The 18,735-nt window shown below is 39.7% G+C and overlaps 1 protein-coding gene across 1 annotated transcript in view; it reads right to left on the reverse strand.

The window, feature by feature from the left end:
* Positions 1–8,162: 8,162 nt before the first annotated feature.
* The window catches only part of LOC103371287 (metal transporter CNNM4), a 29,741-nt gene continuing 19,168 nt past the window's right edge, over positions 8,163–18,735 (reverse strand). The window contains exons 6-7 of the mRNA XM_008300553.1: positions 9,144–9,319; positions 8,163–8,699 (exon numbers count right to left, since the gene is read on the reverse strand). Of these exons, the coding sequence (XP_008298775.1) occupies positions 8,163–8,699; positions 9,144–9,319 (713 nt within the window). The remainder of the gene's footprint in view (positions 8,700–9,143; positions 9,320–18,735) is intronic.

Here is an 18,735-nt window from a genome sequence, read left to right on the forward strand (position 1 = left end):
AAAACATGCATTACATTCATTATTGTATTCTCAAACATAACCCAGCATTAGCATGTTTTCTGTCTTCATCGCAGTAAGACTTTATTAAAATGCACCCTTCAGGTTGTAATAGATGTGCCGTTATAGAGCAAAGTGAATAAGAAACACGTTTTGGGATTTTGTCAGCAAACTGTCTTTTGCACTCTGATGTTTTGGGACCAATGTTAGAACTAAAATGGGCACAAAAGTTCCCAAATTGCTTCACACAACATAAAGGACATTGCTCGTACATGCCTGTATAATAATGTGACAGCATGCAGTTCAGACTGTTGAAAACAATATTAAAATGTTGCTCGGTCCCACCCAGTAAGATTGTGTTTGCAACTTTTACAGAAAAAGTAAGCAGGGTGCCTATTCAGACATTAAAGGGGAAAAAAAACATTTCAGACTGCTGTGAACACTCCAATATTTCAAACGCTTGCTTTTTACTTTCTTTATCTGATGGTCTGCTCCAAGCATAGCCACAGGCAGTATAGTTCACAAGCACTAGATGCAAGCTTCCAGAATCTGGCCAATGATAAGAAAGTGGACCTAGCGAGGAGGGAATTAAAGATACAGGAGCTGAAAATGGCTGGTTTCAGACAGAGGATGAACTGAGTGGCTGCATAAAGGGCCAGTGTAATATAAATGAGAATTTTATTAACTGTACAACATGCAGAGCAACTCTACCAGAATCCCAGGATAAAATATAAACCTGAAAAATGAGCAATTTAGGTCCCCTTAAGACAGACTGAAGCTACTTCACCTTTCGCGCAACACAGATTTTAATTAGTCTGAAGTCATAAAAATCCATCCGTGGTGCGTGATCCCTGCTGTGCACTCATAGTAATGATATATTTGTGCAATAGGTACATTTTAATCTACGCAGCCACAGTTTGAGAGGCGCAAAATTAACAGTGACAACTAGCATCCCTTTCTCACATCGGAGTTCGTTTTCCTGCAGGCACAGAATCAAACAAGAGAGATGTTCTGTAGAGAAATATATCTCAGGTTTATTAACCTCATAGACTTCTTCAAATGCCTTACAGTAGTTATAAAACAGTATATACACATTGCTTTAAGTTACACAATCCATGTTTCGAAGTGCTCGTCCATCTCTGCTTAAACCCTGCAAAACAAAACAAACAAGCAAAAAAAGCCAAGCATGTTGCAGCCGTGTGTGAATATTAAAACCTGCCAAACAGGTATCCTGCAGCTACTGTACACAGCCTGGGGAAATGAAAACGGAATTTATGAAGTCAAGGCCTGGATTTTAAGTATTGTTTTTTTGTATTTTATATCTGTCTCATATCACTGCAACTCTAAAACGTAATAAACACTGTCTGACCTACATCTCTAAACAGGATGATAATAGATGCAATTTACTCTCTTCTCTTTGTTTCACTTCAACACAATTTTCCTGTGAATGACACACAGTGTGGAAAACTCACTCTGCACCAGAAAATATTTAACCTTCGTACAGGTCTAATCATTACACCACTGCAGGGCTAAAAAACAACACTGCAGGAGTCGCTGATAAGCCCCGCTGCCCCCTTGATAACAAAAAAAAAAAAGGGTCTGAATAATAAAAATGCCTTAGCATATCCGGCTGGCAGTCAAAGCCAGAGGAATTTCAATACTTTAACGCAGCGGGAGAGGAGTCGTGATGAGGGCAGGGTGAAAAATAGATGAGGAAGAGTGAGAGGGAAGCGTGGGAGGAGAGAAGAAAGAAAAGGAGAGGTTTTGGCAGAGAGAGAAAAAAGCTTTGGTTATTATGTCTGATGACAAATGAAAACAGAAGAAAGCTACAGAAGATAGCAGGAGTAAATTATTAGAGGTCAACTCTGTGCAATGTTTATTGCTATGCCATGCCTTCCTAGTTAAACAATGGAAATAAAACACATCATCATCTTCTCTCATTATAAATCGAGCTATTATTTTCCAATACGTCTCTCAGCATCTTTTCATGTACAGAGTATTTACAGTAATATAACACAAACAGCAATCAGGAAACTGAACACAGTGTTTCTGGGCAAATTAACCCAATAAGAGCTGTGACTCACAGCTGGAAGCCCGTTTCACAGAACCATGTGCACAAAAAAAACACAAAAAACAAACAATAAATACAATGTTTACAATAAATACAGCCTTACTAAGTAAGTTTTCACATTTCCCAGTACACAAACTGGTAGTCACACAGCCAACCAGTGGCTTCACTGGAAACCAGCAGAACCAATTGCTACATGAGACCTATGAACCAGCAGGCAGGTCTACATTTTCTTGAAATTGACGGTAAGGCTACGTCGACTATACATCTGCATTTGACACACAGGTTTAGATCAGGATCTTTGAGCTCAGTGAGTGGAAAGATCCTGCTGAATAAAATCTATGGTTTCCACACAGTGTAGATCTTCTCCATGGCCAGATTTACCTTTTAGGTGGCCCCTGGGCAAAAATGTGCTGCCGGGCCCCCCATTGTGTCTGGTATTTCTAGTGAATTGCTACAGGTTTGCTCTGGGGTTACAAATCAGTTTTACAATATGAATCATGTAAGCACAAAACTGAAATAATGAAGGTAGGTAGGGGTAACGGTACAAAACATTCAGTTTGGTCAGAAGTCGAATTGATGTATTTGTTTCCTGGAACAAAACCTCTAAAGCACCTGGAACATTTTGGCAGTGCATCAGTTGTTACCTATCAGCTTGTAGTATAGCATGCTAGCTAGGGCTCCGACAAATAACTATTTAAAGTGTAGATAATCTTTGGATCATTTTTCAATCAAGTGATTAGTTGTTGACAAATGTCTTGTTTTGTCCACAAAGATGTTCATTTAGTGTCATAGAGAAGGAAAGAAACCAGAAAACATTCATATTTAAGATGCTGCAATCAGAGAATTTAGACTCTAAACAACAATCAAAGTTGCTGGCCATTCAGTTGATCGTTGACAACTCATAAAATAATCTGTTAACCTTTGCAGCTCTTATGCTAGCATGGTTAGCCTTTATAGCTGTTGACACTGGGATTTGTAGTTTGTCCCAGTGGTTAGTTGTGGTATTGCAATGAAAATAAAACCCTGCGACCCAAAAAAATATTTTCCTCATTGACCTCCATCATTAAAGAGACATCTGTGCAACTGTAAACAAGGTCGGTTTCACCCTTTTTTATTATGAATCCTTAATCCAGCGTGGTTTCAGTCGTAAAAACCTCCCCAGAGCCTTGAACTCCCAAATATGTGATGGAAACATGGTTATTGACAGTATGCGGCATTTGAGAAGAAGATTTTTTAACAAAAAATTCTCTGGTGAACCCAAAACGTACTGAACTGTGTCTCCAAAACCTAAGTCTATCCTGAATCCTGAATTTCGTGTACCGTTACACTCCTAAATGAAGCTCTTTAAAGTAGATTAACAGAAGATAATAAAGCCTTAACAGTTAAGTTATTAAGTATAACAAACTAGTTGATACACAGTGACTCTGGGGTATTCAGGGTCCTCGGGCAGGAGAACGATTTGTCAGGTAGGTAATCCAGTATTCTTAAAGTCATCCGAAAAAGGAGGGATGCTTCGAAATATTCACCTCTTCTGATTTACACTACTCGTAAATTTAAAGTGTTTTCAAATCAGTGCTAGCTTATACAGCAGTTCTCTTTTCAAATAAATATCTTTAACTATATCATCAACAAAATAGTTTATCTTTACAGTCAGTTTCATACGTAGGAAAAAATAGGTAGATTACATGCTAGCAGCTTTAGCATCGGGCTCAGTCCGTCGCCCACACAGGGTGAGGGGTGAGCTTCTTCAGTCGTGTTAATCTCTTTATCTCTCTCCAAAGGAACACAAACAAATGTCCTCCACATGCTTTCTGAACAGGTACAGTATCGTTTAAAGTGTACTTCACATCATGTCAAGTATATGAAATAATCCCTGGTCTGGAATGTCTTACGAGGACAGGGACGGTTTCTACGGGGGAGTGGTGTAAAGTCGAGGAAAGATGTGCAGTGGAATGTTTGTAGTCCATTAAATCTCAACCAGTAATTGTGCTGTGAGTGTTTCCAACATCCTACCCTGATTCTCAGCTTGTCAATCCTTAACCTTGGAGCTTAGCGTTAGCTCAAAGGTTAACAGAGCGGTGAAGTGGGGGCAGAGAGTGTTAGAGCGCTTCCAGATTATGACTTGTAACGTTAAAGACGGACCATCTGACATATAAACGAGTTACTGCTTCAACAAAAGACACCCTGTAGCTCCTGGTTAGCCTGTGGACCTTTTTCCACTGCAGGAACTTGTCTAAGGCCGGTCAGAACCACCGCTGTAGAACCTGGTCCATTGCTGTTTTCAGGGGAGAAGAAAGTACCTAATCCAGGGTAGGTACATCTGAGCGACCCTGAAAAACAGCGTGTTGGTCTAAAGCCAGAGAAGACGATGAGCACCATTTCTCTGTCCTCGTGATGTCCTTATCAAGTAGCAGTCCACCAACCTCCAACATCGCCATCGTCAATATAACATCTGCCTTATAAACCAGATAAAACTACCTCGTCTTTCCAAAGTGGGTAATTAGATCCCGGTCGAACCCCCAATTGTTACAACCCATCTCTGGAGTTATGTTCAGTAACTACTTTTATAATTGTTTTCCTGCAAATTAAGGTTGCAGTCGAAGCTGTAAAATCCTACGCTGCAATGGAAAGGGAACGGCTAAAATGGGCAATTATGTGGCCTCTAGTGTAAATGTTCGGATCACCTCACACCTGCCCCAAATTCAAGCAGTGGAAAAAAAACGCCTTATGTTGTTAATTTGTGAGTCCCAGAGGTGCTCAAAGGTGGCTTGTTTATAGTCTTAAAGCTAAGCTAAGCTAATGGCCTGCTCACTCTAGCTGCTTATTTAGCAGACTGATAGAAAGTAGAGTCAAGACGATGTGAACAGCTCCCAAAAAGTTGAACTACTATAAAAAGATTTCTTTTTTTTTTTTTTGTTTGGTCTAGTTTTTGTTTACCAGACTCAATAAATTTGGGCAGAATATGCAGAAAAGCCCTGAATAAACTTGCAGAGCAGATGGTATTTAATTAAAAAGCAGCCAACTGTGCTGTGAACATACTTCCTTCTGAAAGCCGTGAGCACACTTGTTGCTCTGGGTTATTTGGTCTTTGTGTCACTTGTTGATTATTACACAGTGTCAACCTGGACACATACTAAGCCGGTGGAAATAAATAAGAAGCTCGATGTAATTTCTAACCAGGAGTTTTGACACGTCAATGAATGCACAGTGTAGCAACCAGCTAAGATCCAGTTTGGTCAACTCTTCGTGTCTGAACGTTGGGAAGCTTTGAGCTGGAGCTGGACCAAACTGTACTCACAGTGAGGGATTTTTAGTGGAGATGCTAAAGTGGAAGACAATAAACAGCATTTGTGCAGCTTTAACTTCTGCTACAGCGTTTTCAAGAACCAAAGAAAGCAAAAAATAAATTAAAACTCTAAAATATAAAACAATTCAAATTTCAAATACATATAAATTAATATGAAGTAAAATAAATATTTCAATATCACTCTTGGAAATTAAATAATTTAAAACATATTGCCTTTAGGAGGTAGGCCAGGACGACACCCTCCTTCACATCCCTCATGTTATTGCATTAAAGGACCATACCAGTGTTTCTGCACATTTTAACCACTTAATTACAATTTTGGTGTAATTATAATAAATGGATTGCATGCTTCCGATTTCTTTTTTCTGCACTTTTCGGGCAGCCATTGGTTGTTAATTTTAATTTAAAAGATTGTACGCCCTTTGAATAATTACAGATCTTTTCAGATTTATATTATTGACAATCAATAAATTGTTAAATTCCAAAAAAGTTAAGTAAATCATATATAAGTAAAAGTTAAAATTAAATTTGATTGCTGTTTAAATGATGGATTTATAATTGAGTTTAAATATATAAGAACAAAATATATTTTAAACTTGTGTACACTACAAATGTATTTTTGGAAATGAATTTAGAAATTAAAAAAAGAAAATAAGTGAAAGAAAAAATATTTCCAAATCATAAAATTAAATTAGCTAATAAATAATTCTTTTCTTTCAGTCTCCAAATGATACATTAATAGACACTTGAGTTTTAAAATGAAGAGGACCATTAAAAAAAATATTTACACTATTGTTATATTTCAATATTTTTGTTATTAAATTGTTAAATTCCAGAATTAAAAAAGAATAAAAAATAGATAGTTAAATTAAAATATTCAAGTTATTAGTTTATATTTAGGGTGTAAATTGAATAGATAGAGGGAAAGACGCCTTTAAATTGTAGTGAATTTGGGTAAAATGTACATGTTTAACATTAACTCGGTCTCTTTTTATTGTGTTGTAATGCAGTTCAAGTACACAATGAACCGTTATCTCCTACAAATATTAACATTTGGACAAAAACCTACAGATGCAGGATGAACTTAAGTCTAAAAATGGATTTTCCTCACATACAGAAATTAACAATAGTCAATGGCTCCCTGAAATTTGCAGAAATGTGTCCAGCATGGTTTGCAAACGGTCAGCAGTAATATAAAGTGTCTGGATCTGATTTATGTGGTTTAAAACAGCAGCAACAGCTGTGCGGTAGTTTAACTTTCTCCTCAGCCTGCAGGAGTCATTCAGTACAGTGAATCTGGTCCTTTTGCTGGTAGCTGAATTGACACAGATCAATTCTTTCTGTCACAACTCTGACTTCTTTAAAGCCGCCTCGGTTTCAAAGAACAGAGGAAATCTAACCAAAACCATACCTGCTGTAAATGAAACCTTGATAGTTAACTTTAAAACCTTTGGAATTTTCCCTCTTTGGTAAAATAAAATCAAATTTACAGGTAAACTGAATAAAAACAACTTAAAACTCAACAGTAAACTGTGTAGCAGGGATACAGCACTGATGATTATTATCGTCTTACCAGTGATGAGTTAAAGGGTCAGCTCACATAAATTACCAACAGGAAGCAGGTTGTGAGGTGTCTGCCTCCGAAACACAATGGAAGTAAAAGGGATTGTGTTGTGTTGCTAAAAATACGGAAAATTGCACTTGATAAACAGAAAGTTGAACGGTGGTCTAAATTCTGCTCACTTTTGTCTATAGATGTGTGGATCTATGTTAGCCAAGTAAGGTCATGGGTGTACTTGTATTTTAACTACATGATCACTTCATGGCAACTTCACGGTTCCTTGAAATTAAAACTACACGTCTCCGACCACTGGGGGCAGTGTCACAACATTGCTGCTATTTTCTCTGCCATGATTTTAGCGTGAATAATTCTGTAACCTCCCTAAGAGTCACTGTTGTTTCCATTTACGTTGTGCAAAAGTATGAGTTCACGAGGGACATTTTACAATTTTGGTTAAAGATCATTAAGCACTAATCTGCCCCCTGGTGGATATACTTTTAAATTCCTCCACTGCGTGAAGACGAATTTAAGGGATGCTGCTGCTGCAAAAACACAAACAAGCAAACAAAAATCAAAACAACACATTTTTTTTTCTTTTCGTTAATGTTTGTTTGGCCAAATTATCTTTAAATGTACCTTTTTTTTCAGCAAAATGAGTTTGATTTGAACAGAAATGTGTTTTTCTAGAAACAACATCCAGTTATTTTCAGGTGAACACTTTTTCTAGGAGTTAATTTCATGGGAGGAAAAAGTTCCAATTACATTTTTTTTGAAACTGAGTAACCTGCAGGTTTTAAAATGCAATTTTCCAAAGCTTTGAGCGCAACTAATTTAATTCCATTCACATTCATTGTACTGAGATGGAGGCAGAAAACTCAAAACTTGCACAAAAAAGTATCACCAAGCATGGATGTAACTTGGGTGAGCCTATCCTTTAAGAACACACACATACAGTACACAGCCCGTCTTCATACTGTATCTAACCATACTCACTAGTGTTCCCTGCTTCGTCGTTGTACTCTCGTCTTGGTCTTTTCAGTGTGGGGAGGGGAACATGCAGGAAGGGATACAGGAGGATCTGTGTTGGTCTCTGAGATGTGCTGCTGATCCTCAGCTTCCCTTGAACACAAAAGTTCAGGAGACAACAAGCAGGAACATGAAGTAGTGCCAGTGTGAGTTACATGAGTGAGTGCACAGGTAGTTTCGTTTCCCCAGAGGGACAGTAGTTAGATGGTGCTCTCAGTGTGTGCGTGACTGATGGTGTGGACATGGGGGTGCGGCTGGGGATGGCTGGGCCGGCGGGGGCCCACACAGTTCTGCTGCTCACTGAGCAGAGTGGTGGTCTCTCCAGGCCCGTTCTCTGGGCCGGCAGAGGGCGGGGACTGCTGGGGTTTTGAGGGCAGCGTGGGGTGGGGGTTGAGGATGCACGGCACGGTGCTGACAGAGGAGGGAGGGGTCTGGGAGACGGGGGTGTGGTTGCTGGGAAGGGGGGCGGCTTGGGCAAGAGACTGGCTTGGCCTGCGGTTGGAGGAGGAGGCGCCTTGGGGCAGGGCGCTGCGGCCGCTCGGCGGCGTCGGCTGAGCGTTGGACGGCGGGCGCTTCACGGGAGGCGTGGCCAGCGGCAGTGGTGTGCGTGTCCCCGGTGGCGTCACTGGGGGCAACGAGACAGACGTGTCCAGCCGAGTATGGCTGCCCTCTGGAGACTGTGGCGAGCTGTCCAGCCTGGACGCCAGGAGACCGTTCTGGTACTGGGCACGGGTGATCTGAGGAGGACAAAGCAACAGTAAACACAGATGAACAGTATGTATGGAGGCTGCCATTAATCTCATGAGGCCATTTTCCACTGGCTTAGGTCAGGCTCAGACCATGGGAGCTTTAAAATCCCAAAAGGTTTTGAAATGAGGTCGCATCATAAGGAGAAACTTCACAGAAATGTTTTTAGAATTTTTGTAAAATAAGTAATCAAAGAAATTTAAGAAATCTTTTATGATTTGTGGCATTGTAAGCTTGTTATACTGCACATAAAACATTGCTGAGCTCTCTGTCCTTCTAGCCATCATTGTGCCGTTTCCATAGAGGGGCAGGACTTTATGTTGCAGAGAAAAATGAGCCCACAGTGACTAAAGATGCAACAGGAGCAAAACACTGCTACAAGTTCAAAGTTAATGCTACTCTTGCTACTCCTATAGACGGTTTGTTAGAGTTACCTTGACAAACTGCAGGTCTGTGAGAGCTCGGACGCAGAAGTCCGGTATGTACTGGAATGGGGTGCCAGGGATCTGAGTGTTGCTCCCGCCAACAGAGCCGCTCTCCGGAGCACGCTCAGTGCAGCTCAGAGATGCCGAGCGGTTGAGGTTGCCCCCGTGTGACGGAGAACGAAACTCTGAGGATTTAAAGAAGAGAGTGAGAAAGAGGATGCAAACATAGCAGTAAATAAAAAGGAATGGGAAGAAAAGCAAACACACAGCTAAATGTTCACAGAAGCAGAAATGACTGAAGAACAAATGAGATGAAAACAAGACGACTGTCAGAAAACAGGGAAAAATGATGGTAGTGAGAGAAGTAGTGATGAACACACTGCAACACATGTCACACACACACACTCACACACACACACACTACATGTTAACGTCATACATGTGCCACGAGCGACTGATGGCGTGGAGATGAGTTTGTTACACAAAGATTGCAACAAACATGCCATGCGACGAGGCAAAGTGCATCGTTTGAGCATCTTCTGGCTGCAACAGGACTTTCTGCGCTCAGAGGACGGACCGCTCTCATTGGCTGGTTTTAGTGATGTCATGGAGGGGCTGTAGTCTGGCTTGAAGGGCAGAGTGAGTTTAGTGACAAGGTCAAGTGGGGGGACAGGTGAACATTTGGGTTTAAAGGAGGAGTTCACCATTTTGAGAAACATGCTGATATGCTTAATTAGCTTAGCATAAAGATGGAAACGGATGGGAACAGGTAGCCTGGCTGCACACAACAGGAACAATGTCTGATGCTATGGTTCCCAACATGGTCCACATAGACTGTCAATGCAATTGAAGCACAGTCAGAGTCCAAACGGCCTTCTCCTATTTTGGTCCTGGAACCTTCAGAACACTTTAATGACTGAGTTGTGTCTACCTGGGAGAGTTCGGATGTGCGACTGAGGAGTGCAGCTGCTATTCCGAAACTGGATGCATTTCTGTGTATCTTTGGTTGTTTTAAATGTCACTTTGTTGTCATGCTGAGGTCTCCCTCAAAAACAGGTTATGTTCTGAAGGGATCTTCTGGTTAAATAAAGGTTAGAAGTAAATATGATGCTGGTGGGGCAGCTGGACTAAATACGTGTTGCAGATATAATGTTGTAATTCAAGAGTCCACTTATTCACCTCGCTATACCCCCCCAGGACAAATGATGCCACTTTTACCATTCATGTGTTTCTCATTACACATATTGACAATTCAGCTGCAGATATCTGTATGATCTGATATGTGCAGCTGAGTTACGACTACTAATACTTTTAGTTTTCAGATGTCTACAGTTTAACTGATATTCATCATAATTCTAATTCAAGATATCTAACTCCCCTCAATACAACATATCTGCATTCCCTTTTTCAGATTCTTAAATTAAACAAGACGTAGCCTGTTTGTTATTGAGCTTTAAAGGTTCAAACAGAGCCAGGCTAGCTGTTTCCCTGTTTCCAGGCTTGATGCTAAGCTATCAATCCATCAATCCTCTCAATTAAAGACAGAAAGCAAATCAGCATATTTGTCAAAACTGTTGACCAGAGGTGTGCGGTCCAGCTGTTATAAATGTCACCAGAACATCTGGCTGTGGATCGGTGGTTACAGGGAGGAAGTGGTGACGGGGTTAGAAACTAGAGTCCCATCCAGCAAGCTGTAATAATGTGACTGACTGAAGACGCTATCTGCAGCTTCAACCTTCTTCTACCCTCGGCTTTAACTGAGCATGTGCAACCCTGCCGCTCATTACTGTAATCGTTAAGATGAACTCAGGGTCCTATAAGCAGCTGTTCAGAGCTTTTATTCACATCTCACAGTGTTTCTCTTCAGCTGCTGAGGAGGATCTCCACTGTGGTTCAGAGCTCCAGAAAAAGCTAGCAAGAAAACTTGAATTCATTGTTTTGGTCTTTAAATTATTTTGTATACAATTAACATTTAAGTCATTAATCAAATGGCTCAAATGAAATGAGTTATTGATTTTATGACAGTGTAACTTTAACATGCTTAACTTTAAAACTGTTGATGAGACAATTCAAGTAATTTTATTATTTTTTCACTATTTGAACATGTTTTATGAAAAGTAAGTATTAAATTTAAAGGCTAATTTACTTTAAACAAAAATGCCAGAAACTTGTAAAGACTTGATTCTAACTTCAGTAGTTTAAACTGCTGATCAGACAACACATGCAAATGTAAAGACACCAGCTTTGATTCTGGGACATTGTGATGGTACTTTTTGGTTCTTTAAGATGTCTCATGACCTGGCTACTTCACAAAATGTCCGGAAATCGCGAATAACATCAATTAAATGTTCCCAAAGTCCAAGACAACCACTCTGAATGACTTGTTTTGTTGAACAAAAAGTTCAAAACTCAAAAATATTCAATTTTTTAATGCTACAAGCAGAGACAAGCAGTGTTTTGAGAAGCTGGAAACATCAAATATTTGGCATTTTTATTCTGATTCACAATGAGACCAAAGTAAGTGTAGAAAACTGAGCCAAATCTGAACAGATGATTTCAGATTTTAGTCTGCATTTGCATTCAGGTAAAGTTCTTTGCAGCTGCTTGTATTTTGACAATAACATTCAAGAAAATTAGCTTTTTTGAAGTACTTAAAGAGCACCAGTTTTGAACTATAAATATAGTATATATCTATAAATATAAGACAGTAATGATGATTTGTAAATGCTCATCCTGTTTGTCTAAATGGTCAAAGGTGACTGAAAAAGGAGGAAAAAAGGAGCAACAAGGCAAAAACATATTTTCAATTGCCGAATGCCTTCCCCTCCTGTATAAACTTAAAGTTGAACTTGCTGGAACAGGACTCTGAAGATGATGAAAAAAGAAAAATGGTGAGCGAATCGGCTTTAAGAAGACCCCATCCCTCCCTCCCTCCCTCCCTTTCTGGCCCATGCGAGTGTTTACCTGGGAAACGAGAGAACAGAGAAAACCTCTTAAGAGAGAGGCGTCTTGGAGGGGGGGACGCCACTGACGGGGAGAGAGGAGGGGTGACGGCTGAGAGAGAGGAGCGGGAGGAGGGGCACAGAGAGAGAGAGGTGAGCTGGTTTATCTGTTTGTTCATGTGAGCAGAGCCTCAGTCGCTGCTCATTCAGTCAGTCGGTCCGGACGGTTTCTGATTCCTCCCAGTGTGGTCGTCATCAAAAGAAAACGAGCTCAGCTGCTGATTGGTTGAAATCGCAGCACGAGATCATGATTCACGGACCCAAATGTTGTACAATGAAGCTCATTGAAATTTAAAATGACTGAGCTTCTATCTTCTGCAACACAAAAGTCCTAAAAGACGAGTGTTGCTCTTCTTTAGTGTTAATTCTTCAGTGGTACTGTTGGTTTCTGCTGCTGTTTTTCTGCCTTTTGGAACTTACATTCACACTCCTTCACTTTGTAGATTTAAATCTAAATGGTTAAAAGGCATATTGGCTGTTGTGAATCAAATCTGACAACATTTGAAAGCACAGAGCTTTGAGATTATCTTCCCATTACCTGCCTATGATCTGTGTGGATCACTAGTTAACCTGCTGCAGCTCAACCCATCTAGTGATAGAACAAAAGTCAGCATTTGGGACAATCATTAAGTTTAAGCACCAAACTTACTTCATTAATTTAGCCATCAAAAAGTGATGTTCAGACATCAAAGCTACTTTAAGTTTAGACACTAAACTGGCCACATCCAGGTGTGCAGAGTCTGTAGAAATGTACCCAATAAGACTAGAAGCTGTAATTGCTCCCTGAAGGGGCTTCTACAAAGTACATGAAACAGAGGTCTGAATATTTTAGAACTGAGAAAAATACAGGTTTTCATTTTTAATATTTTTGCCTTTTGGACTATCGAGTGTTAAGTTAAAATTAAAGCAGCACAAGAACGTGTGCAGAGAGAAGGAATGATAGGTGAAGGGTCTGAACATTCCTGGATCCACAGTGCACTTTATTAGGTGTCATAGATGTGTATCTTCTTCTGGTTGTTTTATAATAAGAACCAAGTCCCATTTTTCCAGAAAATATCCTCAAAAAAAGATGCCGTCTTTTTAACAGGTGAAAAAAATACACATCAATGCTCTCTGGCGGAAATAAAATGTGTCAGCTGACATATATGCCACCAAATAGAAGAGGCAAGACTCCAGTCACTTCAGTCAAACCAGTCCAATAAGAATCATAGGACTATAAGAAGAAGCTTTACTTCAGTACATAACAGTTCTATCTGCTCTGATTCGATCACATCTGGTTGCACCAATGGACCAATCTTTACTCTGAGGTTGAAGTTCAGAAACACCAAAGTCACATTTGTATTCTTCTCAGAGACACACACTGAGCGGTCAGGATGAGAAATGGTCGAGCGTTTGACGTAAACATTGAACACTGCAGACACACACTGAGCTGCGTAATGTGCACATGGAGTACAGACAGCAGTTCATCGTGGCCAAAGAGAGAAACGGAGACAGAATAACAGAAGAAGAAAAAAGGAGAGACAGTTCACAGTTGCTGGTTATTTGGATTTCACCACAAACAACAGATCAGCACAGAGTTCAGATTGTGTTTGTGTTGCTTAATAAAGAAAGCAACTCCCATCGTTCATCAGAAACATTTCATTTCTACGATTTAACTTGTAGCATGGACCCTCAGGGGCAGTCTGTGATGCTTTCTAAGATGACAGAAATGTGCAAAACAAGAAAGAAACAGCGTTTAATCAAGAATGTATCTGAGAAAAGATTTAATGCTTTTAGAACTTCAACAAAGAAAGCCTTGTTTTTACCCTTTTTTTCAGATATTTAAATGCAAAATCACATTTAAATTTATCTAAATATAATAATCAAAATGTGTAATCTAATAAACTGTGCCTTGCTGTAATGCATTTCATGACTCAGTTACATTTAGTAGATGTTTAGTGCAGTTCATCTACAGTTATAATAATTAATAACAAAAATGTGTAAAGCGATTTAAGCAATAGTGGTAAACTCACATGGATCAGTATCATATCTCATAGATCCAGACATCGTTTCTACATTTAAGACCTTTTATAATTAAAAATAAGACTTTTTTTTAGACACGTCATCGTCTGAAATGTCATACTGAGCCTGTATGTCAGACAGAAAAGATGCTTTGACTGATGCTGTTTAAGATCCTTTTAAGACCTCAACACCAAAAAATAACTTGTTTCCCACAGTTGTTGTGGATTTGTTCCTAATATTCAAATGCAAACTCACTATAAATGTGGTAAAACATAATATTCAAGACTCATTTTAGTCGCTGTCCAAAGTTGTCTCAAATAATTGCAGATTTGTATAAATGCAAAGCAATAGTTTTAAATTCACACAGAGTCAGTGCATCAGGCAGAAATCCACTTTTCCTTCAACATATATGCAACAAAATTATTCCTACAAATTACGAGACAGTTACATCATCACCTTGATTATTAGAGAATGGATGTACCACAAGAATATAAATAAATTCAAATGAAACTAAGAAATAAACTAAACATTGCAGGTTCATGTGCTTTTGTGGTTTGATGGATCCGTTCCCAGTATGAACACATCATACAGGTTCTTGATGAATGTGTGTATCCTTGTCAAACTGCAGAGACGTTTCACATCAGCTGCACTGACAGCACTAACTGTGACTCCTTCTTGTCATAATTTGGACAGTTGGACGTTATTTGTGCAAATATGAACTCCAAAAGCTGCAAACATCTGCAGACTGGCTGCTGATCCACATCCGTCGCAGCTGCAGTGGAAAGAAAAGCTTTTCCTCTAAACAACATTTCATTGCATCTCTCCTCACGGCTACAGCAGGAGGGAGTGAGACGCGAGGAGAGGGAAGCGAGACAAAGCCAGAGGAGCACTGCAGGTTTTTACCAGCAGTTAAGATGCTGAGCCAGCAGGAGTCGCCAGTGTAGCAACCTCTGCCGCAGTGATGTGGTTTAAAGAGGCTGCCGGACACTGACACCACCAAGCTGCACTCTGGCCTTCTCAAGTGGGCTTACATCATCCAACACACATGTTGTGCAGCACATGCACACACTAAACCACCACCTCCTCCTCCTGTAAAGTAACATCCTGCACTCAGTCTCAGCCTGCATCACGATGTGTGAAGTGCACACGGTCAGAGATGTAGAAAGCAGACTGTAGCGGTGTTGTCTCTGTGTCCTTAATTCACCATCTGCACCATTGTCACACGTAATTGGCATGAAGGAAGTGTTGTCTAAACAGAATACAAAACAGAATCTACACAGAAATTCCCCCACAGCAGATTCAGATAACTGGCCATCAGCGCTACTCACGATAACTTTGAACTAACCAAAGTAATCGCTGCAGTCAGTCAAGCTGGAAACAACATCAAATCCAGATAATCTCACCTGCATTTTAGAGGTAAAAACAAATGCAAGCTCAACTGAAATGTTGCTGATATTTCCTCATTGCACAATCAAACTGTGCATGACATGCTGCTGGACATGTGAGGGATCGGTTTCAGGAGGTCTGGATCCTGCTGAACATTTTACTCTCCATCATGTTTCAGCTTTGCAGATGAAGTAAACAAGCTACTTTGCACTTGACATCTCTCACACACGTGTGTCATCATTACTAAAGCAGCCATCTTAAAGTAAACAATGTGTTTTTATACAGTTTACAAGCAGTTTTCCATTTTGGGTTTCAATTTGTTTTTGTTTGTTTTTACAAATTAAAATCTTGTCTACACGAGCACAGACATGATGTCCTCGTGCCAATTTATTTAACAGGTTTGCAAACTTTGGAATTACGTGCGGACGACACTTTACAAGCTTAACATCTTACTGACTTTAACCTGAGGCCATAAGCGAGTTTCCAGAAGGCAGCCAGCTGCACTCCTTATCTGCAAAGTCCTGGCTCCAGTCGGAAAGATGGCACCAACCGTAAGCTGCTAAACGGCTCCGGTACAAACTGATGAGTGAAGTCACACCTTGCTGTGTCCAGATCTTGTTTAATGTGTGTAGCTTCTGCAGTTATTTTAGTGAGGATAAGTTTATTACACACAGATGACCAGAGCTATAAAAATTAAACCATAAATATAAGGAATCAAAGCTCATTTTCAGCGTGAGTACAACTGGTTGGGGTTTCCGTAGACCCTTCATATGTGCTTTATTAGATTATCCCCAGTTTTCATGATTTTATGAATCACTTTGGTCCTTATGACTTTATACCACGAGACTGTTTCTTCTTTAAGTAGGGTTTTTTAATCTCCTGACCCCGCCAGTGGGTTTGGAGGGAATGCTATCTTTGCCTAAGTCACCAAATCAACACCATTTATTAACTTTGAAACCCAAAGAACGGTGGTATTTTTTTAAAATTTCCAACTGTCCCTGAACTAATCACGTGTGACATGTGGTAGGAAAATTAACTGAGTCAAGTTTAAATTTGTGACATTTCCTCACAATTCACTTTGTTCAGTTTGTGGTGTTTATAAATTTGCAATCAATTCTGTAACTCAAAAGATTCTGCACTCATCAGCGCAGCTAAGTAGCCATGACTGACTCAGTCATGACTCAAAACAGTGAAGAGAGGAGCAAGTGGTTGTAGGATACATTTAGCATGGTGAAACATCTAATGTAGACTTTGTATAGGCTCTGAAGATGTAAATACTGAAATATCTAGTTTACTATAAATGTAGTATGTAGAGTCACTTTTTGTCAATTTTTTGTAAAGCCTGCAGGATTCCACTTTGTTCTTTTCTTTTTTTGTGCTCCATGACATTCTAACTGTGTCACACTGCACAGAAAACATTTCTGAGTTCCTTCTTCATCTAGTCATGGTTGTGCTGTTCCTATAGTTGTGCAGGACTTCATGCTGCAGTGAAAATGAGCCCACACTGAGGAAAAATGAGGAGCAAAATAAAACAACTAAAAAGCCATGTTTACAAACTGCTTGCAAGATTTTCATTCAACTAAATGAAATTACAACCTTCAACTTTGCTGTGAGCTGAAGGAGGCAACACTGAACTGTCACACATAAAATCAGACATTAAAATGTCAGGTCATATTTAGTCCCATTTAAAAATAACAATGAAAGATTTTTCCGATAAATAGTATCTAAATAGTATCTAAATGGCTAAATCAATAGTTTCTGTTTGCTTCCTCATCTTAAAAACAGCAACTTAATAAATCGATACTAAGCCGCAGTAGGATGTCCTATGATGTACAGAAAAAGACAAAAATACCTGCGGCAACAGGTCGATATACATCCAGCCTCGATTTCTCATTTAGACTAAGGCTAATGAGAGCTTTTCCACTCCTCTCTTCAAATACATCCCTTTGCTACCGGCTCGCTGACTCAGCACTTTGTCGGAACGCATCAGCAGATTGAAGCAAACTGAGCTAATTATTTAGGTTAATTAAGATGATTTGTTTATGACCATGTTTGACTGCTACCCTCACATGAAAATATGAACTGAATTTCTTATCACAACATTGTATATTTTTCATATAATAAGATATAAAGAATAGATTTTTTTAAAAATCTATATCCTAAAATAAAATAAAACTGCAGTTTCTGTAATCACTGTGTAGCAACTTTAGCCAAATTACAGCGGACATGCAGCAGACCTCCACGTAATAGAGTCTGCACAGTGGTTTCTCCCTATGTGATCAAACTGAATGGTCATCAGCATCATAAAGTGCTACAGTCAATGCACTGCATTTGCTAACTTGGTAGAAGAGGGGAAAAGAGCTTAAAGCATTTTGTTCATTTCAAAGCTTTGTGTTTGCCTGGCTGTGTGCGTGTGGAGCATCTATCATTTCCAGGACCAATGTGAGTTGGACAGACTGAGGATATTTTTGGGAAGTGAGGACATTTGGGCATGGCCTCACCTCAGGACACAGCTTCAATGGGCTTTCTGAGGGTTCAGATTTGGAAACGTTTCAGGAGCAGAGCGTTAGTTCTTCAGCAGCCATATTTATAGAATAATAAAACAGTTCTTTGTAGTTTTTCAAAGACATCTTATTGTGTTTTACAGCATAGCAAACACGTTTGTAGCTCGTTTCAGATGCTGCATGGCTGCCAAATGCCAGCACAGCCAATAAACTGGTCCCCATGCACAAAGCATATTTAAAAGTTGAGCTCCTTTTCAGCAAATAATGCAAGTTTCACATGTCCCCACAATGTGTCTCTTCATTTTTTCAGCTTATGACACTGCAAAGATGGTTCATTTTTAACCTGGTTTTAGCCGTGTTCTTAGCATAGTTCACTCTTAAAACCATGCTGCTGTCCACGGCCCCTTAAGGAAGGAAACTGTCCCTGTCTGTGATTAACAACATGGAGAAAACAGATGACCGTAAAGCTGCTGAGACTCCAACCCTCTCCCTGAGTGATGGAAATATTGTCAGTTGTCTTTTATCTCACATGTTTGGTGAGTTTGTGAGACAGTGTTGTGATTATAAAATCAGTATTTCAGCAGAGCAACAGTTTGGACTCTAAGTGACGGCTGGTTAACATGTAGTCTGAATGTGTTTCAGTCACTACTTCACACTTACGTTGTTCTGAGTTTAGCTTGAACTGCAGCACAACAGGCAGGATGAAAA

This window comes from Stegastes partitus, unplaced genomic scaffold, assembly GCF_000690725.1.
Source record: "Stegastes partitus isolate 25-593 unplaced genomic scaffold, Stegastes_partitus-1.0.2 Scaffold1558, whole genome shotgun sequence".
Lineage (NCBI taxonomy): Eukaryota > Metazoa > Chordata > Actinopteri > Pomacentridae > Stegastes > Stegastes partitus.